The sequence below is a fragment of the Lepisma saccharinum genome, chromosome 13 (genome assembly GCF_977018435.1).
Source record: "Lepisma saccharinum chromosome 13, izLepSacc3.1, whole genome shotgun sequence".
Lineage (NCBI taxonomy): Eukaryota > Metazoa > Arthropoda > Insecta > Zygentoma > Lepismatidae > Lepisma > Lepisma saccharinum.
The window spans coordinates 35,723,456-35,747,762 of record NC_139241.1 but is presented as its reverse complement, the minus strand read 5'-3'; the positions used below and the strand labels follow the sequence as shown (position 1 = coordinate 35,747,762).

General features: G+C 38.7%; 1 protein-coding gene across 6 annotated transcripts in view; it reads right to left on the bottom strand.

The window, feature by feature from the left end:
* Positions 1–24,307, bottom strand: part of bbc (choline/ethanolaminephosphotransferase 1 bbc) — a 122,562-nt gene that overhangs the window by 65,833 nt on the left and 32,422 nt on the right. For 4 of the 6 annotated variants that reach the window (XM_083134054.1, XM_083134055.1, XM_083134051.1 and 1 more), the window contains exon 5: positions 3,407–3,538. The exons of the other annotated variants lie outside the window; for them this stretch is intronic. In XM_083134054.1, coding sequence (XP_082990180.1) covers positions 3,407–3,538 — 132 coding nt within the window. The remainder of the gene's footprint in view (positions 1–3,406; positions 3,539–24,307) is intronic. 6 annotated transcript variants of the gene reach the window in all.

The window sequence follows — 24,307 nt, the reverse complement described above, 5'->3', positions numbered from 1 at the left end:
AATAAAAAGACAATTTCTGAAGCTGAAATGTTACATCATACATTTCTCAATAGTTCTATCAATATTTATTTAAATTAAATTTCTGTTAATTTTGTTTTGCTTTTCTAAATCTCTAGATAGAAAAGCAATATGGCAATGAGAACCAGAACAAACTTATGAATCAAATCAATGCCTTAACCAATATTCGGACTTTTTATCACTTGTTTCATTGTATGTTGTGCTAACCACTCCCAGCAGTTGCTGGAAATAGAGACTATAAGATCATAGAGATGGATATAATGGGAGTAAATTTATATAGCTCCAAACCAGGGTTGCCCAACTATTTTTACAGCAGGGTCAGAGACTACCGGAATAACCTCATAATAGGTTCTAAAATCAATAACTTTGGATTAGAAATTGTAACTAAAAACTTCATTTCATCTCTATTTTACCTATGATATACTAGCTGATTGCCCTGCGTTGCCCGGGTATTTATTTATACCAGTCTTCTATTAGACAGGAAAATAATGAATTCTAACTATAGTGTAAAATGAACTTGGGAGTTGAACGGCATTGGGAGTGTCACTATTCATTGTAGCGACCCCGTAAACTATGGATTCCACACTAATATTGGTAGTTTTCGATGATTTTTACATATCACTCCCTTCCCACCACCAACCCTAGGGGTGCAGGGGTGCTTTGGAGTTGAACTGTATTGGGAGTGTCAATATTCATCTTACCGACCCCGTAAACTATGGATTCCACACTAATATCGGTCGTTTTCGACAATTTTATACATGTCACTTCCTTCCCACCCCCAACCCTAGGGGTGCCAGGGATGTATTGCTGATGAACGGAATTGGGAGTGTCACTATTCATCTTAGCGACCCCAAAAACTATGGATTCCACACTAATATCGGTCATTTTACATGTCACCCCCTTCCCACCCTCACGAGTGCCAGAGGTGTCTTGAGAGTTGAACGGCATTGGGAGTGTCACTATTCATCTTAGTGACCCCGAGAACTATGAATTCCCTACTAATATCGGTCATTTTACATGAAACCTCCTTCCCACCCCCACCCGGAGGGGTGCCAGGGGTGTCTTGGAGTTGAATGGCATTGGGAGTGTCACTATTCATCTTAGCAACCCTGAAAACTATGGATTCCACACTAATATCGGTCGTTTTACATGTCACCACTTTCCCATCCCCTCCCCTAGGGGTGCCAGAGGTGTATTGAAGTTGAACGGCATTGGGAGTGTCACTATTCATCTTAGCGACCCTGAAAACTATGGATTCCATGCTAATATCGGTCGTTTTACATGACACCTCCTTCCCACCCCCACCCCTAAGGGTGACAGGGGTGTCTTGGAGTTGATTGGCATGGGGAGTGTCACTATTCATCTTATTGACCCCAAAAACTATGGATTTCACACTAATATCGGTCATTTTCGATTAATTTTACATCACCCCTTCCCACCCCCACCCCTAGGGGTGACAGGGGTGTCTTACCCCCAGAGTATTTCTTTCCAGATTGTAAGTCATGTGTGTACCAAGTTTGGTTATCATGAACGTCACAATTAGCTTAGCGACTCTGAAAACTATGGATTCGACACTAATCTACGTCATTTTTGACATTTTATTTTTCACCCACCATGCCAATAGGTGATGAACTTGGGAGTTGAAAGGTATTCGGAGTGTCACTATTCATCTTATCGACCCCAAAAACTATGGATTCCACACTAATATTGGGGTCGTTTTCAATTATTTTTACATGTCACCCCCTTCCCAGCCCTCCCCTAGGGTGGCTTACTCACACACTATTTCCTTCCAGATTGCAAGTGATATGTGTACCAAGTTTGGTTGAAATCGCTCCACGCATTCGAGTTATGCCGGAACAAACACACACACACACATGCATATTTATATATAAAAAAAAATAATAAAAATATATAAAATAAGAATAAATATTTCCCAGAATGTTCCAATAGCCCATTTACAAAGCCCAGAAATGTATACAGGAGTGTTTCCCCTCATCTTGTATTTAAAGTGATATGAACAGTCAAGTTGAGTATCTGTTCAAACAATGAGTATTTTGAAATCAATTTATTGTTGACAGTGAAAGGTAAACAAATTTGAATATTAAGACCAATTTACACAGAGATAGACTAATCAGGACTGGGTCTAGTTTAATCTAGGACCTGTACACTATGTGCCTCCACTGGGTATTGAACCTTGGATCCCGTAATGACAAGGTGATGGTGTTACCACTATGTTGTCTGGAGTCTAGATATATAAAATGAAACATTCTTCTTGATGGTATGAATTTCTCCTTAACTTCACTAGATATACTCATCCATCTTTCATATTTGCTATTTGGTTATTTTCTATAAACCTTCTACTTCTTGACGAGAGCTCCAATGATGAGGGTATTTAGATGAGACTGTATGAAACAACTGAAGGAACAACTATAAAGTAACTTCTACACTTTGGTTGAAACTCAAACAAATAACTTTTGGGGTTGAGACTGACAAAAAGTTTGCATCAACAAAGATGAACATATTTGCTTGCATTTATTTCAAACCCTGAGATATGGAATTTTAGATCTAAAAATGCAAAATATGACAATTCAATTGGAAAAATTGTGTCTTTTGTAATGGGACAAGAAAGTATATTTTCCAAAAAGGTTTCCACATCCTCGATTACATTGAACAACAAAAAAGAAACATCCTTATTCCATATTGTACTGTATTTTAGCATTCCTTGGATACTATCTACCTATATATACATACATGTATTTTGTATTTTTTATATTTAGCATAGTTTTTCTGCCACTTTTAGCTAATCACATTGATGAGCATAATTAATGATTAGATGGAACTGATGAAGAGAGACTCAGAAAGAACACCCATATAAAGCTGGTTGGATCACATGAACTTCAGTGGAGAGTCTGAAAGTCGACCAATTAATACACTCGGCCAAAGAGCCAACACATTAATCTCTATGAAGAGGACAAATGGGGAATTGATAAAGTAGATGATAGAACAACCGAACTGAAATGGCGATGATTCGAACTCAAAATACCCAACTTAGGAGGGCATTATGATAACCACTCTGCCATGTGATTTACGTCATGTACTAGAAATCTACTTGCGTGAACAAATCTTCAATAACCACAATTGCTTGTGTAGCTCCTTGCTCTTACAGTACCTGCAAAATAAATTACATTATTCATATACATTTTTAAGAGATGTTAGTAAGTTTGTCGAAGGAGGAAATATTACGTGCAGGAACCTTGAACCTTTTCTAGAACTCCCCATAATCCCACTTCTTGGAAGAAAACATGCTCCAGGTTGAAAGCCAGAAGGAATAGGGCATCATGCACAGTGTTGTCCGTAAAGATTGTTTTCGTTGCGACATAAAACTTACTGCAACTGTAGAGCCATTTTTGCCAACACCTCCGGTGAATATAACTGTAAACTCACTGTAAAATGCAAAACTTGCACACGTGAGTGTTGCAAACCCTGTCAAAACTTTATACTCTATATCAAAATAGGGCATCTGCAAAAGAGGTTAAAGATTAGATTGTGGACAAAAGAAAAAATAAGTAAATGGTAATGTTAATGCCTCAAGAAATATAAGAACTTGTAGCATGATACAGAGAAACTAATACAAATTTTAAAAAGGTAACTTGAATCACACAAAAGTATTTCAGTGAAGTAAAAATTTATGTTTTCTTACTAATTACATGCATACATACATTTTTCTCCCAGTATATTAAACATATATATGTGTGATATTTTATATATACTAGAAAAAAAAATCAGATCAGGAGACAATGTGGCCAGTGCTACATAGTCTATAAATAAGAAAGGCTAAAAAAATTGTGTTAAGCTGATACTAAAGTTATTACTAATTCCCACTGATAGCAATGCAGATACATTGAAATTTCAAAATATTTAACATTGTAAAATGGATTTCAATTGAAATTATAAAATACCAATCTGCCCCAGTTTTACTTAGAAATTCATAATTTCACCTAAACTAATCACAAAATCAATTTCTCCCAACAATGCTGCTGCCAATTTAATGAAAATGATTCATTTTGCATAATTTTCAGGATATTTAGACTTTGCAAAAGTGTTGTGCACCCTGCACCATAAGACATCAGGCCTTGGGCTCGGGCTACAGGACATGTGCTAGTTCGAGTCTCCTGGGAGAATTGTAACAACTTTTCTCCTAAGATTTCAGAGAGTGTATGGAACCGTTGGACACCCCCTTCGTGAGGAAATTGGGGAGCTACAAATGAGTAGCTTAACCAGTCACAGGGGTTTGTCATGCTGACCACACATCACCCTGCAAAAGGTTGGATCGTAGCGTTCCTCTGACTCGGGATCTTAAATAGGGATGTAGCTATTAGTACTAGTTGATGGTAGAGACAGCCCTGAACGGGCAGGTACAAATATCTGACTATTCATTCAAATAGACTCATGATTCGTTTCTAGACTGAAGTGAGCAATGCAAATGGCAGAATGGGTGTAGACTAGCTTACCCTGTTCGGTTTAGAAATAAGACCAGTAGCTCCTGCTTCTCCGATGATTCCAGATTAAAAGACCTCGTGTCGCTCTCAAGCGCACGTATTTAAACACTCGCTTGGCCTCTCGTCACCTCTTGCCAAAGGCCAGTGTTCTTACCATTTCCTGTAGAAAGCTTATTCTACACATTTCTGAGCAGGAGCTGACAAGGTCTGCCAGGGTCAATATTTCTTAACCGAACAGGGCATGGTACGACACTCCCTCTTGCGAAACAATTTCCAAAATTGAAATTGTAATAATTAAAGTTTAAATTGAACCTTCTGCCATTCACCAAAATTTAAAAGGTTTTTGTTTATTACATGAAAAAAAAAGGTTACATAAAATAAAATAATAAAAAAATGTCGGAGACCCTTCACCGAAAATTAAATGAAACAGAATTAAGCTCAAGCTTGAATGCTGAAATAAAGTCCTATGTTTACTTTAGCCACACGCTGGAAGAGTCTTTCGTAATCAACAATGCTGACGGTTGGTCAACATGCGATATAAAGTGTTGTTTGCAGGTCCGTGGAGTCAGCGGAAAGTTCAACACACTGCATCGTAACGCGATACATGCGACTTGCTTCTGAACAAGTGCTAAATAAGCACAGAACGTAATCCGTAAGAAACCTTAAGGCCGCATGCTCGCAATCTTCCGCCTCATCAGGATGACAGTTCGAGGCGAGAGCAAAAAGACCGTGGTAAACACCAAGCTCTACTGGACTGAGCACAACCACACGAAGATTAAAAAAAATAGTTGAAGATTATGTTTTCACTGACGTTCGTAGCACACTATGTGTGCGCACTATGACCTGAGAAATCAAAAGGCAGGGCAATCCAAATACACTCAAACCCCGGAGTCCTGGGGTACGAAGCACTGTTCCGGGACATACACGGTCCTTGACCGATCACAATTGCACTGGGGGACCGGATTCGAATCCCGGTGTGGAAAGTTCTGAAATACTGTCCAGCAAAGGTCAGATGAAAAGACGTTGGCCGTGGGGCGGGCGAACACAGGGTAGTCCATGGGAAGCCATTCCAAGTAGCGTTTCGAAGCCCCAAAATATGCGTTGTCCAATGGCGAACACTGGGGGGTATTTATGATAGGCCCCCGAAAGTTCACAGCAGACGCCATTGCATATTTCCGGCACACATCGAATGGCGACACATTTCGTACGCTGGTTCCATGTGAAAACGGAAGGTGTACCGTGCTGCTATCACTCCAAGAGGGAAACAGTAAATATGGCCACTGGTAGGATTAAACTGTTCACAGGTGGCCTGGCAGGTTGCTGATCCACAGGGGTGGGTCTCAACACATTTGGGTCGTTGACTGTGCCCGGAAAGTTCCAATATGTGGTGAAATACACTGCCTGGCCTTACAGAGCAAAAGGGGACGATGTACATGAAAGATGTTCATGCTTCTTCTTAAGGGGGGTTAGAGTCGTGGGGGGGGGGTTTGCTCTGTAAGATGACATTTCTTCTGATGTTTCTGACGCTGTTCCGATCCTGGGATGTCACTGGGAATAGGATTTTCGGTGCTGCTACGTGACATACACCGCTGAAAACCAAAGGAGGCTGGTGAGCTCCAAAGCTTTCAGGAATGCGTTCTTCTTCCGGCCTCAAAAAATCACTGGACTTTTCGAAATTCCTTGAACTCTTGGAATTCCCGAACAGGGGAGGAAACAGGTTGGACATAGGAATAAACTACATTGCTCACAGTCATTCAATATTGAAAAATATATAAAAAATGTGTAAAGGAATCGTCTTCTATAGGCAAGTGAAAATCATGAGTAAAGATAAGTAAACTAAAATAAAATAAACTGCCCAATAAGTGATATAAATTATAAAACAAAGTTTGAATGAAGGCTAAATAAAATAAAAGGCGGAAAATGTCATTTGACGCCTTAACACTGGAACACCATTAAAATGAAAATCTGACTTCATCAAAAGTAATATATGTATATATTGACTAAATTATATATATAGCCCCTGGCTTCTCCCAAAAATAATGTGCAATATAAAACTAAAGTTATGACATGGCACTATAAAATAAACGAAAATATGTAGGATTAAATATTGATATATATATAAAAGTAGTATGTAGATGGTATCAAATATATCCCCTGGTATCAGAAAATTAACCCGACGAAATCCATTAATATCATGTCAGAAGTGTCAAAGCATTGTAAAAAATGAGGAACTGACGAGAAAAAAAAATTAACCCAAAATTTGGTAACGTCACAGCTGTTAAAACGGACCTAACCACAAGTAAAATAAAAGAGTAAATGACATGGCTCCAATGACCTTAAAATCATTAATTACGAAAGGTACATAATAGAATGGATGAATAAATCAAGGCGACATAGTGACGCACTGTTAGCGCTCACTAGTCAAGGTTTGTTTGCGCTTGCATACGCCTGACGTATAGCATAAATAAACAGTTAAAATGAAGTTCCAAATTAGTAATAGGATAATAGTAACGGGAAAATGGGACAAAAATATTTCATGAAATTTGGGTTCGTTCGCGATTGACTGATTTAATTTCTCCATGGCCAGTCGAAAGTCAGTCCAATCAGGAAGAATTACATTTGAAAAATTTTCAGAGGTATTAAAAAGTGGAGAAATTGCTCGAATAGCTATTTCTGTATCTAAAACTCTACGAGTGTGGATGATTTCATCATCAAAAATCAATTGATCAAAATTCTTATAATTACAGAAAAAGGATGTTCCTTCAGACACTGTTATTGTTTTGTGTGTATTTAAATTGCCGTTTAAAGTTTGTGATTGGAGGAATTTGCCTGTGCCGGAAACTATCACTCCTGTTCGAGTGCGAACTTTCGTGAGGTGGCCCCCGACGTGGGATTTTATTTCTGTGGAGCAGGAAATAGTGGAATTATGAAAGAGAATATTTGTTAAGCATTTTATATTATCGTGAATTGAAAGTTCCGTATGAATACAAACGTAAATGAAGGAATTAAATTTACAATGACTATCAAGAATTTCCACGATTTGGGTTTGACCATTATGTTCCATTTTATATGATAATTGGGGAACCTTAACCCGGAACCATTTATTATCAACAAAAGTGTCAACATTTATAGTCCGATAAACGGGAGAAATGGCGTTACGTAGTAAATTGGGAGTTTCTAACAAAATATGAAAAGAATGAGTGGATAAGTCATAATTGACAAGGTAGACATTGGTTAAAGCGTAGAAGAGACCGAGATCCGTCATATACAGGGTGTCCTTAAAGTCAGAATGAAGACTGAGAAAAACACGGAGCCAATCGGGAGAAATCATATGATAAGACAGTTTATTCATCGATAGATCGGTTACCATAAAATCAATACGGGTAAATAATTCTGAAGCGTGCAAAAGTGCCATTAGGTGCCTTTCTTCCGTATAGATGTCACAAAATTTCGAAACTAAATCCGCTTTAAGAGCGATAAGAGAACGTTTGAAGATTACCAAAATGTTATTAACAACTCGGAAAGTCTGGATTTCGTCTTTCTTCATTTCCTGTAATTCTGCCTGAATCTGATCTTGATTATGTTTTAGAGCTTGAACAGAAGAGCTAAGGTGATGAATTGAAAAGGAGTTATAAATTGAAAGACCCGCCGAAAATAAATTCATTAAATTAAAGAAAATCGATCTTTTCCCTCGAGTGCTCCCAGATACATTTTTCCACACCCCATGGCAATTCGGCCGGCTATCGCTGGTTTTAAAACGACAAGGGAGGTAAAGTGAAATTTCGCGTAAGTATTGTTGAATACGATCATGGGTATCATTTTGAATAGCTGACCACTTAACACAGCCTGAGTGGTTATCAGTCCGAATGTTAATATCAATGTGAATATTGGCAGTTGTATATATGTAATCGGAACTGTGAACCATAAGACCTTGTTGTTCGTAAAATAAGCCCACCCACTTACAAAAATATCCTCATTTTCATTTGCAACTGTATATTGAAAAGTGGGAAGGGTTGTCAGGAATAGAAAAAGACACCTCCAATAAAATTGCGCGATGTCAGCCATGCTTGGTATCTGGAAGGGAGAGAAAAAAATGTTTGTGACGTGAACAAAGTGATCTAAATAAACTAAAAAAATGAAAAAAAACGGTATAGAATACTAACAAAAAAAAATCAAATTAAAATTGCTCAAAGCAAACCATAAACATCCCGGGTGTGACCCTAGGAGGTTGCCTGGGTTGGTCTTAAAACCGTTGGCAAAATAGGGGGGGCGCATTTGTCTCTCTTAGGTAAAAAATGTAAATTTAAAACTGAAACTAATCTGGGTTATTGATTTAGAAAACATTTCTTGGCTATCTGTGAAGTAAATTTACGGTTCTGAGAATAAAGGAAAAAAAAATATAAGGCATTGCGTTAAACAGAAAAGAGGAAAACTACTCTACGTCATGCTATAGCCCGCCGTGTATTTTCTTTGTCACTTAGCATAAATGCTCGCCGCGTAAGAAATTACACTTGACCCATGACAACTGTAAGCGTCTAAATCCACTCTTTTGAGGTTTTAGCCTAATAAGGTAAACAAAAACTACTTTTTATGGTCGCCTTAGGAAAAAAAAATTGAAACGGAACCGTAAATGAACATCATGACGCCGGGCCGGGAGAAAAGTATAGAATTTCGTATGATATTACTTCAACTAAAGTCTATGACGTGTGGGAGAGTAAAATATAAGCACAATTACTCGCTATTACCTACTTTACGAAGATTAACATGAAATTAATCTGTAAGAGGTAATTAAAGTTCATTTGGGAAACTTTGAGAATTCTGATGTGACGAGAAAAAATCGCATAAATAAGCGCCCTTGAAAAGGCTACTATTCGCACCTCGGTTGGAGGCTACTAAGCCACCTGAGTGTAAAGTTCATCTACAACAAATTCCGCATCCATCCCGACACTAGACGAAAGGAAAGGTGTCATCAGATTCTCTCTCTCCGAGACTGAAATAAGATATGTGTCTTCCGCTAACTCGAATGTGGAGTAGAAACTGCGCACCGAAGTGGTAACTGCGAGGGAAATGCAATTCAGCATAAAGCAGGAACTCGAAGAGTCTAGCTAAAGACATCGTTCATCTCTGCTGGATGTGTGATCTGAGTCGGGAGGGGGGGGGGAAGGGGGAAAAGTATATGGCGGCCGTTCTGGATGGGCGGAGCCCCCCGTGAGTGATGACCAATAACAGGAACGTGTTCTTTCTCTGCGAGGAACACGACGATAGAAACTTAGGACTGGTAACGAGGGAGGCGGTGCCAAGGAGCAAATAGGAAGAGGAAGAGAGTACCTTTCATGAACTTTTGGTTCTTGATGTACCTGGATTTCATCGAGACAGAGCCGGAGGAAAATAAAAAAAAGGAGATGTTTGCTCGGCGCCCCAGGCTAGTACGAACTCGGTTGCATAACGGCTAGGGGAGTGCGTGGAAAGGCACCTTGATTATATGTCGTCGTAAAACATGTTTTGAATGAAAGGGACAATTGGTTCAGAGTGGGGCTGGGGGTCGTCGGTTCGAGACACATCTACGTTTTGTGTTTTCACCGTAACTCCTTTAACTCTTTTTACTTTAACAGGATTAGTTTGAACAGAGCGAGATGAGGTGTTAACATCATCTAACTTTAATGGATTAAGAGTTTGACATGCAACATTAAATGTATCTAGACGGACGGGAGGAATTTCAAGTGGGATAATTACGTTTGAAGTATCTGCTTGGTCATAAAAGGGGTCTGGAAAGGTAAAAACAGACTCAAGATTTCGACATGTAACGGGTTGGGTGGGACCACTGTGCCAAGAGTCGCTATCCGACTGGGATATATTTAAAAATTGTACACTTGAAGACATATTTACTCGTTCCATTTCCCTTGGGCAATTATTTTCCAAAACTTTTAACTTTTTACATCTTCGCTGACAACAAATGAAAGCAATAATTAACATACAAATAAAAACTAGTGTTAACGTAATTACTGAAGAAATGATGTACGGGTATTGGAAAGATCTGATGACCACTTCCTTGAAGGATAGGGAATTGACATGCGAGATAAATGCAATTAAAATTAATAAATATAGGAAAAACTGCATCTTGTTGAAATATGTAGCAATTATTGAACCTAAACTTGCTAAAATGACCACAACTGTTATTTTTAGTTATTATTGAAAATAAATGAATTACTTTTCGGCCAATAAATATCAAATCAATAAATTTGATAAATCACATATTTTTACACAAAATAAATTTAACTTAAAATTTTCTCGGGTATTTTAATTAGTTTTTAGAAACAATGCAATTAGTGCAATGTAAATAGGAATTATTCAAGGAGGGGTCAAGAAGATAAAGTCAAACTGTCGGCCAGGAATAATTTTAACTGAAAATAGATAAAAAAAAATATCTCGTCAAACGTATGAAACTTCACACCTTGCTTATTATTAGCACAAATTACATGGTCTAAATGAGAACTTGGTTCTCTGCTTCATTTTAGTCGGCTTACGCAGACTTCTTTCTTTATTTAAGGCTAAATGTCATGGGGACATTAACATTTCTTACGTTATTAACTATAATAACGGGTCTTTTCACATACTACCGGTAGGTTTAATATACACAATAGAAAAGACAAATATACACTAGATAACGCTCGTGCCGCACTTTCGTTGCTTTAATTAACTAAATGAGCTCACTGACAACATATTTAAATCTTTTTATAACTCATGCATGGATGGAAAAAATGCACATATATTTCAGAGCGTGTTTATAAATAACTTCATATATAAAACATGCAACTGCCTAACAAAATAGTTTTACTTCTACGAGAAAACAACAATGGTGCGTACATTAGGTTTTATACGTTTGGCGAGAAAACGAATTGACATATTGATACTTTTAGGGAAATGGAACGAAAAATAAAATTAAAATAAAATATAAAAATTATAAAAATAAGGTCCACACAGAAGGTAAACAATTACGACATGTGCTTTGGGCTACGTATAGGCGGTTACTGGTTCGAAATCTTCTTCTTGAAGAGATACGATATTCGTTTCTTCCTCACCCCCTGAAGGGCGGTGATAGCGTTTTAACCTCTGTACAGCCACTAAATCGGACACAATCTTGCCGCGTTTGTTTTCATATTCCACTAAATAGGCATTGTTATTTTCCTTTCTTACTATTACCGCGGGCCCAAAATAAACACCTGAAAAGCACTTAGCCGTTTTTGCCTTCTGAGTGGGGTTATATAATAATACCAATTCACCAGGAGCGTAACTTGTTGCTTGATGACGTCTGTCATAATACTTCTTTTGGGACTCAAATCGTTTGCGTAAATTTTCTTGAGCTGCGTCTCGTGCCTTGTTTAGTCTTTCAAGTTTGTCTGTGTTCGCACTATTTTCGCAGGGATCTGCGTGAAGCATACTTTCCCAGGGCAGACGGGCTTCGAACCCATGCATGAGGTAAAACGGACTAAAACGAGTGGAATCGCCGCGCGTAACATTATACGTAAACACCGCTGGTTGTAGATAGGTAATCCAGTCATCATGTTTCGGGGTTACAAAATGCTTAATTATACTTTGCAAAATACCGATACCTCGTTCCTCTAAACCGGAAGTATTATGGTGATACGCAGTAACAAATTTTAACTGAATACCGAGTTTAGCACTAAGTTCTTTAAATACAGAGGAATTAAATGAACCCCCCCTGTCAGAGTTGATAATTTTTGGACAACCAAATCTTAATATTATGTGCTCGTAGAGAAAGTTAGCAGCTGTTTGAGCAGTGGTATCGACCACAGGAGCAGCAATCATATATCGGGTACCAAAATCCATGCATGATAAAATGTATTTACATTTATTTGGGCCACTGGGAGGGAACGGTCCCGCGAAATCTATAGCTAGGCGTTCAAAAGGGCGACAGCTTGGAAAGGTCTGGAGTTCACCTTGTGGCAGCCCTGTAGGGCGCTTGTTTGTTTGACAAGATAGGCACTGGCGACATTTGTCCTGTATAAAACGTTTCATATAGGGAAAATATATGCGATTGAGCGCATTGTAATATGTTTTAGTAAACCCTAAATGACCACCACCACACGGGTGAGAATGTAATTGTTCAACTACAGTATGACGTAAGGACTTAGGTATACAAAGTAATTTCTTACTTCCCCCACCCATCTTATGGTTCCTGTATAAAAGACCATTTTCCAGCACATAATAAAAAGCCTGTCTTTCGAAGGGGGATGGGGCGTCATCTGCCCCCTCCAAAACTTTTATGATTTCTGAAAAAAATGAGTCGTCGCGCTGGTGTTTTCCCACATCTATTGATTCATCCTGGAGGAGAAATATACGAGGTTCGCCCAATTCTGGCGATTCGTCGTCCGGGGGATTGGTTGATTCCCTGCTAATAGCGTCGGAAATATTTTGTGTAGATTTACAATGAACGACCGTGAAGTCGTATGAATCAAGCTCTGCACTCCACCGCGAGAGCTTCGAACTCAAATTACGGGTGGTACGCAAATAACTGACTGCTTTATTATCTGTTACAATTTCGAAATGTTTCCCAATTAAATAAAACCTAAAGGTTTTGAGGGCATACAGAACCGCTGATAGTTCTAGTTCCATGATGGACAATTTTCCTTCCCCTTTTTTGAGTGTTCGACTTGCATATGCTACAGGAAGGAAATCATTATTTGCATTTGGCTGTGTTAAAATAGCACCAAGGCCTTTCAGACTTGCATCACAGTAGACGCGTGTTTCTTTAGAAGGGTCATAGGGTAGCAAAACTGGTGCAGTTATTAAAGCGTGTTTTAAGTTTGTAAAAGCTGTTTCTTGGTCCTCCCCCCATACAAATTTTTTGCCTTTGCCCAAAAGGGACTGGAGAGGTTGGGCCTTCTCTGAAAAGGATGGAACGTATCTACGGACATATGAACATAAACCTAAAAATCGTTTAACTTGTTTTGTGGTGGAGGGGGTGCGGTAAGTCTTAATGGAAGAAATAATACGGTCACTCAAGCGTAGGCCATAACGACCCACCAAATGTCCAAGGGCGAGTATCTCAAAATAACCAAATTTACATTTGTGTGGAGAAATTTTCAAGCCAGCGTTTTGTAGACACTGAAACAATTTTTCCAGTGTTGTCAACATTTCATTAAAGGTATGGCCCCAGGTAAATAGATCATCCATATAGAAGGCGAAGTTATCACTTTGCATTCCGCTACAAGCCAATTGAAGTGTTCGATTCATCGCTGCTGGCGAGGTAATATGACCTTGACTTAAAACATTAAATTCAAAATGACCTAGGTTGGGAATAGAGAAGGCTGTGTACTGTTTACTGTCTTCTGTGAGTGGTATTTGAAAAAATCCTGAACGTAAATCGCAACTAGAATAGTACTGCTTTCCCCCCATATCGTGCAAGATAGACTGAATGGAAGGCATGGCCATCGCATCGAACACAGAGCGTTTATTCAAAAAGCGACCGTCTTGAATAAAACGGTAACTTCCGTCACGCTTTTTCACAAGAATAACTGGTGAGTTATAAGGACTTGTACTATCCCGGATTATTCCCTGTTTTTTCAAATTCTCAATTTGTTTCTTTATCTCTGTTCGCAAATGTACCGGGATCGGATATTGCTGCTTATGGAACGGCGTAGGATCAGAAAGCTTTATCCTATGTTTGTAATTGGTGGCAAGGCCCATGTCATTCTCGGACCAACTGAAAACATTTTTGTATTTTAACAAAAGCTCTAAAAGTTGATTTTTCTCATGTTCCTCCAATTGAGGATTAATGTCAAATTTGGATATATCCACTTGTGGGATATCGTCGTTTTCTGATTCTTCCTTTGTTAAATTAACTGTTACAGAACTATTTTCCTGATCCACCGTTGCCAACTCACAAGATTCTGCGCCACCGATCCGAGTACCTTTGCGAATTACAATTCTATAATTCAAAGGGTTGGATACCCAAACAAGTTGTGTGGCAGGGTTGAGTATCGACCTTGGTACCATTATGCCAGATTTAGCCTGAAAATTTGCATCCGGCTCAAGTAAAGTTAAATTTTGATTTGCTGTATTGACTAATTTTAAAGGGATGCACAAATGTGATCTTGGTTTCACAACAATTCGTTTAGAAGCCACATATTCAGGTTCAACAGTATGTACCAGCAAACCTGCCAATTTAACGGAAATATCAAAAGCTTTCTTCGATTCAAACCGAATGCGGTTGCGTGGGGGAGTGCCAAATCTGCTCAAAGCCAATTTATTGCTTTCAAAATCTAAAGTTGCATTTTGGGCTTTTAGAAAATCATTACCAAGGATGGTATTATGACCAAAATCTTGTATCACCCTGAAGGGGTGCCTAAATGTAAATCCATTTAGAGAAAAATCTAAAAGTACAATTTCTTTAATTGTTAAACAATTATTCGTGACACCTTTAACTAGAGTGTTGATTTTAAACCTCTTAGCATGGGCAGGAATACCCTTATCACTTGTTACACTTATTTGGCTCCCACAATCGACAATAAACTTTTGACGTTCCCCATTTACGTTAGCATGTACATAAATGAGGTCTTCAGACGGGAAAGTAGAGACTAAAATCTTTTTACTGCCCGCAGGTATGTCTCCATTACTTGCGGTTAATTGGCGTTTAAATCGTCTGGATTCTGAAGACAAAATTCTTGGTGGTGATTAGGAAAACCACATTTATAACAAAGTTGTTGGCCACGCCGGTCACCTTGATCGGGACGACCGCGGGGGGCTGGTGAACCTCGCCCCCGGCCACGCTGAAAATTGGAACGATTCTGAAACCGGCCGTTGTTTGAACGGTAGCCTCTATTTCCCCTGCCCTGAAAGCCTCGTCTGTTGTTTGAACCACGATTGTGATTAAAATTACCCCTTTGATAATTTTGGCCTACAGTTTGAAAATTTTCGTGATCGTGTGACTGTATAACTTCCTCGACTTTTAACGCTAGGTTGCTAACCTGCTTAGCCAAAGCTTCTACAGCGGACGGTTCTGAAGTTGGGAGAGACGTTTGTTGTCTTTTGACAAGGTCCAATTCAGCTTGCAAGGCTTGCAGCTGATTAGTCATGTCTTGATTAGCCCGAGGTGCTGATTCCGGAGCAACCGCCGTAGTGCTAACTACGGGGTTCTGGTGAGGAATGCGCAACTCAGCAGGAGACGGAAAAAGAGTTTCCTTTTGAGCCGAATGCAAGAGCTCTTGCACCGTTCTACGGCGCATAAGGAACTTTGCTTTTTCATATTCCTTGAGGTCTTTCAAAAGCTCCGGAACTGAATTATATTGTTTTTTGTATATCTCCCTGATAAATTCCGGTTGAAGACCTGCGTTTATGTATTTAAGCTGCTTATTAACAGCCATGTTAGGGTCCATCTTAAACAAGAGGGTCTGCTTGTCCCTAACATAAGATGATACCGGTTCATCGTCCCTGTGGAACCGATATCTGATCTGCTCCTCGATCTGCAGCTGATCAAGGGAGCCTGTGAATTCTTCAATAAGTTTTTTCTTGACGTCCTCATAGCTGACTAAATTGACGCCTGGTTGCTGGCTAATTGCATTAAACCAGCGGAGGGCTGGGCCACATAACAACGCCGGGAAAAGTTGCCGTTTTTTCGTCTCGTCCCAATTGTTCAGAATCGCCGCACTTTCGAAACGGTCTATGAATTTAGAAACATCCTCCCCCGAGGCACCCTGAAACTGAATGCTCTCGAACAAGAAGGGGTGAACAAAAGGTAGTTGAGCCATGGTGGGTGGTTCCACAAGAACTGTGGGACGATTATCAATTTGAAAGTGAGCCTGCGCGCCTGCGCGACTTCTAGTTAATGGAGGACTTCTGATTGGGGTGGATGAGGCACAAGGTAGGCCCTCCACATCAAAAGACGGACCAACAGCATTATTGGCGAGAATGATGAGCCTATCCAATGTGGTATCAAGCTCGTCCTCCAACTCAGTAAATGACATAAGGCATTACTAACAATGGTGACGTACCTTATTTAAAAAAAAAAATAACCCCCCGTTAGTAAAAAATTCCGCGAAGAAACAAGTCTAACATGATATTAATGCATTTCGATTTGCATTTATTTCAGAGTGAAATAAATGAAAAATTCCGCAGCCTACCCTTTCAATTTTCATGTCTGTTTAGGAAAACAAGGCATGACGCTTTTCATTTCCAAAAGAAAATGAAAAGGCCCGCATCAATCCACCACGTAGCGTTCCTCTGACTCGGGATCTTAAATAGGGATGTAGCTATTAGTACTAGTTGATGGTAGAGACAGCCCTGAACGGGCAGGTACAAATATCTGACTATTCATTCAAATAGACTCATGATTCGTTTCTAGACTGAAGTGAGCAATGCAAATGGCAGAATGGGTGTAGACTAGCTTACCCTGTTCGGTTTAGAAATAAGACCAGTAGCTCCTGCTTCTCCGATGATTCCAGATTAAAAGACCTCGTGTCGCTCTCAAGCGCACGTATTTAAACACTCGCTTGGCCTCTCGTCACCTCTTGCCAAAGGCCAGTGTTCTTACCATTTCCTGTAGAAAGCTTATTCTACACATTTCTGAGCAGGAGCTGACAAGGTCTGCCAGGGTCAATATTTCTTAACCGAACAGGGCATGGTACGGGATGATCACCCACCTCTGCTGAGGCATGTGGGAGTGTGGCTGGCGGGCAGTAGGTAGACACTGGCCCTCAGGACTGTTGTGCCAGGGTCATGCTAAAAGTGTTGTGCAGCATTTTTGCAGACCATGGAAATTTCTGGACTCTGGAAATTATAGACTGGCATCAGTGAGTAAATTTAAACCAATGCTTTCCAATCTCTATACCAATGGTATCAGCAGATACTGATATTTTTACATTGGTATTAACTCACCCTTAGTAAAAATAAAAATAAAATTTAAAACTTTTCAGACAACCAAAGATACCAATGAAGAGTGTCAGAGCAGATGGTGGCTTAGGAAAGAATACAAAAAGAAGTATCTTAACAGTAAGAAAACATTAATTATTACCTCACTGAAAGAATATTTCAAATAAAAGAAACAGCTAAAGACTGCAGCACACACATGTATCCATTTATAAAAAAAAAATACCTTACCATATTTAAAATGAAAAATGTACACAAATATTACTTTCAGACACAGCTGTGAGAAGCTCGATGCAGGCATGCAAGTGTCCAGTGCCTAGTTGGAAAGTTAAGTATCTAAACATGTGCCTTTTCTATCTCCTTTCAAATGTAAAACTAAGACATGATGAGAATCATCAAACTGACCCCTATGAATTAAGAGGATACAAATACCTCTTGTGTACTTTGGAAATGAAAGAAGACTGCAATGAGGAAAGATTAGAAAAGAAAAAAAAAATATGGATAACAAATTCAGAAGAGAGCAATCAGAATTTAAAGAAGAGCAATCATACATTGATCTCATCAATTTGCTTAGAATTATAATAGAACAGAAGAGACTTTGAAAAAGCATTTTATTCAATTAATAGGAAAGCAATCTAGAAAGCCCTCAAAATCTTTGGCTAATGAAAACATGAATCAACGTCATCAAAGAGGATATGATGGATGAATGTTAAGTGGTCGAAATTCTTTAAGGAGGAGACAGTAATAAAGCATGGTTATTACTGTAATTATCTGCTTTTTATAGTTCTGGAAGAAGTCATGATACAAGTGACAGAGAGAAATAGTGTAACATGACATGTAGACTAGAGGACATTTACTTTGCGAATGACTTGTTACGGATTGCGAAACAGTCTATCACAAGCTACCAGTAGCACTGGTCAAAATATTGAGACGTAATAACAACAATAACCCTCAATATACTAGAATCACTCACAGCCTCACATGCAACTACACCTTAACAGTGATTATCACTAATGCACCAATAAAAATAACAAATTTTAGGGTGATAACGAGCAAAGCTGTAAAAGGGACCCTTGTGCACTAGTCATGTCTGGCTGCCTCTATCAACACCAGTATCACAGTAACCAGCCTCGCTCTGAAGATAAATTTTGGTGCTTATAAACCATCAGAAAGTAACTCATGGTAACATAAAATGCACTGAATCAGCTTGTCTTGTCAGTGAGAGACAAGAATGAGTGATTTTTCTACATTTCAGTGAATAGTGAATGTGAAGATTTAACTTACTGCAACGTATTTTTTAATGCCCCATCCATCTATCTACTCAAAAGAATAGTTTCATTACATGTTAATATTTTTATGAACCAAGAAATTATGAAAAAAATTCAATCCACCCTTGATTGCTTGCTACGTATTTTCAAATGTGCGAAGTAGCTCTATGGCTCAGGAAGTTTGGCAATCTCTGACAGGGTGGCTACAAACAAGCAGAAATGAAATTCCCTGACTTTTCCAGGTTTTCCAGGACAAAATTTACATTTTTCCCTGACAATTACAAACTAAACTAAATCGATGTTATTGCAAATGGAAATAATAAACTCATACAGATCCACGTATGGTTTTGTTAAGTACCAATATTATCTTCTATGAAATTGACTTAATTTCTCTATTCTCTATGATTTGAATTCAAACTGCAAAATAGTGAATTTGGAAAATTATTACAATTCACAAGCTAGGGAAGGATTACAGAATTTTGTCAAACGCAGTAACTTTAAAATAAAATACTTGATTATTTTTAAAGTTACGACTAAATGAGATAAGAGTGATGAGTGATTGATTAAGAAATACAATTTGTAATTCATCAGTCTCCTTATACATTCTCGGTATTATATGTTGATATTTCCACTGAGGTTTAGAACCCTCCGCTTGTAAGAACCATGTGTGAAGACTCATTTTTCGATGCATAAAGATACTTATCTCTTCTCTGTAAAGCAAACAACTTAACTCTTTCATATAAGTGAAACAATTGAATCGAACAAATATTTCCTTACATTATCAATGGGATTTCTGCTTCAGTACAGTATATCCAAGTTCAGTACAGTATATCCAAGTGAAGTACTGTGAAACTGACAACATGCAGTTATACCATTAATACTGACGAAAAGGGTATGTAGGTATTAGAAATTTAACGCAAGGAATTTAGCTAACCACACATTAAAACAGGAACACTCTAATATTAAAAGCTTCTGAAAGTTCATATACGAGGGGCATCCTGAAAAAAGCTCCAATGGTGCCTATACGCAGCACTAGTGGTCGGAGAGCGACACACACACACACACATGCAGGCAGGAAGAAGTGGCATGTAGCTGTAATCTGGTACAGTTGCAATGCAGCCGTTTTAGGACAGTTATAGGTTAAAGATTGCAGCTCTCATACAGTCTCCCACCGTCTGCGATGTAGCCTACATTGCACGCTCAGGATTTGGCACAGAGCCACCAGCAATCGTGTAAGGTGTGCAGACCGGACGTCGTGAGTGATAGTATGGTCAGACAATGGTGCAGACAATTCACGGAACACCAATCGAATGTGCACAACCCCATACAGCTGAGTACACACAGGCCCTTTACATTACTTCAGGTGAGAGATCTTCGACCACTCCCTGTACAGCCACGGCCTTGAATGTACCGACTTTCATCTCTTTGTTTAACTGAAGAGGTTTCTGGCGGGGCAAGGATTTGACAGCTACAATGCGGTAGAGATAGTTCCAGTCTTTGCTGTCAGACACATATACCATGGGCATACCGTGCGCACTTAGCTTGGTAATTCAAAACATATCTCGTGCGACAAATACGAAGATGTAGCTCCCGTGTGACAGTAGATGCGCACTCTATCTCCTGTTAGAACCCTGCCACTTTGCTCTGTAATGCAAATGGTTTTGATAGAAGTTGAAAAAAATCGTGGGAAATACATGATTTAATGTGGGATCGGAATTATTCCATGTACGTATAACTCTATAGTTTCCTATTGAGTAAAATGTTGGAAAACTTGCATGTTCTATGTACACAAACATGGCCTAGAAAAGACAAGAATGTTAGATTTCATGGAATTTTTCGTTGTTTTAGGACATTTCTTTAAAAAAAAATCGCTAAAAATGCCAACAATTCGCATTTTATGCCAAATTCGAGTTATTATGATATTTCGAACGGGCGAAAAATGTGTCCAGACATCACAGAACATTCCTAAATATAACTTTGCAGCAATTACCATTTTTCACGGTTTTGGCGTTTGCGAAAATTCAATGTCCCTACTAATTGGAAATTACTTTCTGGCCACCCCTCGTATAAATCAGTAGATGGAAAGTGAAAATTTAGCAGGGCTGCCAGAGAAAAGTCAATTCTTGAAGAAAGTGATTTGCTTTTATGATTGAATGATTCGAGTAAATATGATATTAAAATATTTACGTATTTATTATTAGTATTTTATTTCATAATATTGGACATTAACCTTACTCAGTGAGAGATTAATGATCATCTCTCACGAGTTTAAACAGACAGAACAGAGAGTGGCGTTAATTTCATTGCAATACCAGTGTTGCAGTAAATTCGAGGTTGGGAGCATGCACTTGCCAATTTTTATAACGTTCACCAATGCAGATTTATGTTTCACTTTTTCGTGATAGTATTCAATATATATATATATCCCATTTGGTTGGATTCTTCTTGATAACTAAGAATAGTGCAATGTCATTGTAAACGTATGTTAACTTGTGTGAAACCAGTAATAAGTCAGGATGATGATAAAAACCTTCGTAAGCACTGCTACATTAAATAAGGTGAAGTGAGCCAGAAGAGTAACAAAATTCGAGCAGCATATTTGCAGTCTAAAGCTCTTCTTGTTTATGCATGCGATTTTTGTTGGATGTTGCAGTCCATGCAATTTCTGTCGCATGGTGTAGTGATATACTTTGTCCGGTGGTGATATTCGAGAAAAATCGTATGTATCAATGGAACCTATTTGTTTCCATGTTCCTTCAGTTTGCCCAACAAAATGCCTTACTACGACGTCCGACAACTATCGGATGGCGCCACCCGCTCTTATCCCCTCCATCTCTTGACAAGTCCCCTTACTACTTCAATACGGGCAAGAAAAAATCATAATTCAATGCATTTTTCACGTGATATTTAGAAGCTTAACCTTTACACCCCCGATGATACCATATGGTATCATCAGAGTAAGGTCGTACTGGCCCGATGATACCATATGGTATCATGGTGCTGATTACGAAATGGATGTGCTTTTTGGACCTTCATACTCTTATGTTTGCGTGGAAACTGACACAGGTCTGGAGCAAGCCTGGGAAATTCATATTGATGAATATCCCCCATCCCCACTCCACCCTCTCCGCAACATATCCATGCCACATTTCCGAACAGTTTCACATTTTGGCTCATTATTCAACTTGTATGGCACCCAGGAACATGTTACAATCTCTTTGGAAACGTCCATTCTTTGAAGAGAATACTAAGGTTTGTGCCTTCTCCCTAAAATAGCAGGAAAAGAGGGGCAAACTCCAGATCTTTATGTTGTTTTTTTAAATTGAAATTCAGTGGTCGCGCCCCCAAATCCCCCTTCCTCGGTTCGGCATTCTGAATTGTACTTAGTTGCATGCTATGATGTTTTAGCTGCAAAACAAAGCTTATCCGAAGTAGACTGTTTCCATACCGCCCGAGTTATAACAATTTTCCTCGAAAAATGCAAATTACCTATTTTTCATAAAAAAATCACATTTTGGCTTATTATTCAACTTGCATGGCACCCAAGAACATGAAACATGTTTCATTCTCTTGAGAAATGTCCATTCTTTGAAAAGAATACTAAAGTTTGCGCCTCCTTCCATGGACGTCCGCAGGATTTTTTTCCAGGGAGGGGCAAGGATGGTATTTTTTCCAGGGGAGCAAAAAGCCACATTTTCCCCAATAATAATGTTGTTCCCTCAAAAAAACATTGCTTAAATTTGAATTTATCATGTTCGTTCATTAACACATATTATTGTGGCTGAAATGAAATTATGTGTGTCAAATATATAATTTTAGTTGACTTTCATTTCCCGTGCCTTCCCCCTTCCGGACGCCCATGCCTCCTTCCAAATAGCGGGAGAAAAGGGGGTAAACTCCAGATTTTTATGTTTTTTTTTCATTGAAATTCGGGGGTCGCGTCCCCCCAAACCCCCTTCCTCGGTTTGGCGTTCTGAATTGTACACAGTTGCATGCTAGGATGTTCTATCTGAAAAACAAAAGTTATCCGAAGTAGATTGTTCCCATAGTGACAGAGTTATAACAATTTTCTGAGCAATATGCAAATTGCCTATTTTTAGTAAAAAACAGTTTCACATTTTGGCATATTATTCAACTTGTATGGCACCCAACAACATGAAACATGTTTCATTCTCTTTGGAAACGTCCATTCTTTGAAAAGAATACTAAGGTTTACGTCTTCTCCCCAAAATAGGGGGAGAAGAGGGGCAAACTACAGACTTTTATGTATTTTTTTTCATTGAAATTCGGGGGTCATGCCCCCAAGCCCCCTTCCTCGGTCCAGCGTTCTGAATTGTACACGGTTGCATGCTCTGATGTTCTATCTGAAAAACAAAAGTTATCCGAAGTAGATTGCTCCCATAGTGCCCGAGGTATAACAATTTACCTTGAAAAATGCAAATTACCTATTTTTCGTAAAAAAAAAATCACATTTTGGCTTATTATTAAACTTTTATGGCTCCCAAGAACATGAAACATGTTACGTTCTCTTGAGAAATGTCCATTCTTTGAAAAGAATACTAAGGTTTGCACCTTCTCCCCAAAATAGTGGGAGAAGAGGGGGAAAACTCCAAATTTTTATGTTTTCCCATTGAAATTCGGGGGACGTGCCCCCAAGCCCCCCTTCCCGGTCCGGTGTTCTAAATTGTACACGGTTGCATGCGCTGATCTTTTAGCTGCAAAACAAAAGTTATCCGAAATAGATTGCTCCCATAGTGCCAGAGTTATAACAATTTTCCTCCAAAGAGTGTTTGATGTCAATGAAGACGAAATTCCCTGACATTTCCCTGACTTTTTTTGACACCTCAAATTCCCTGACTTTTCCCGGTTTTCCAGGTTTTCCAGGTCTGTCGCCACCCTGTCTGACCATTATTTTTTTTATCCAATAAGTAAAAAAAATATAAAAGAGAAGTTCAGGATAAGGTAAGAAGAAAGATCAAAGGTAAGTCTAAAGGTAAATGAATAAAGTCTAAGAAAATAACACATGCTGCAGTAGATGTTTAGAGTGGAGGTTGTTGAGAGAGCATAGACAAACAAACCATGTTTACTGCACTATATCATCATGGCAGGGTGTGATACAAGTCATGCAAATAACAAAAATGATACCGACAGCATGATAATACTACTACACTCATAGAAACAAGTGAACATCGTTGAAATTTGTATGGGGTCAATATGTTGTGACATTACTTTTACAGACTGCTATTTATGTTTTCTTATGAAGACCCACCAAATGCATCTCACTGCTTCAAGTCTGAAAGGAAATACTTGTGGACTTTCTTCTATTTGAATTCATATACAAAGAGCAGATTCATTTAGTATACAACTACTATAAGTAAGAGAAACTTACATAGAAATCTGCACTACAATCAATTACACAATTTAATCAAAATTATGCACTGTACATCATTTTGAATTTCTAAAATGTTTTTAAACTGTTTTGAGTTGTAATAGAATCAATGAATTACTAAGAAATTATATTTAGTTCTGCAGCAGCAGTAAAACAAACAGCATTCTTCAAAATGGTCTTCCCATGCAATATAATTAATACTATTGACAAAACAAAGCCACACCCCCCCCCCCCTTTTTCACAGTCTA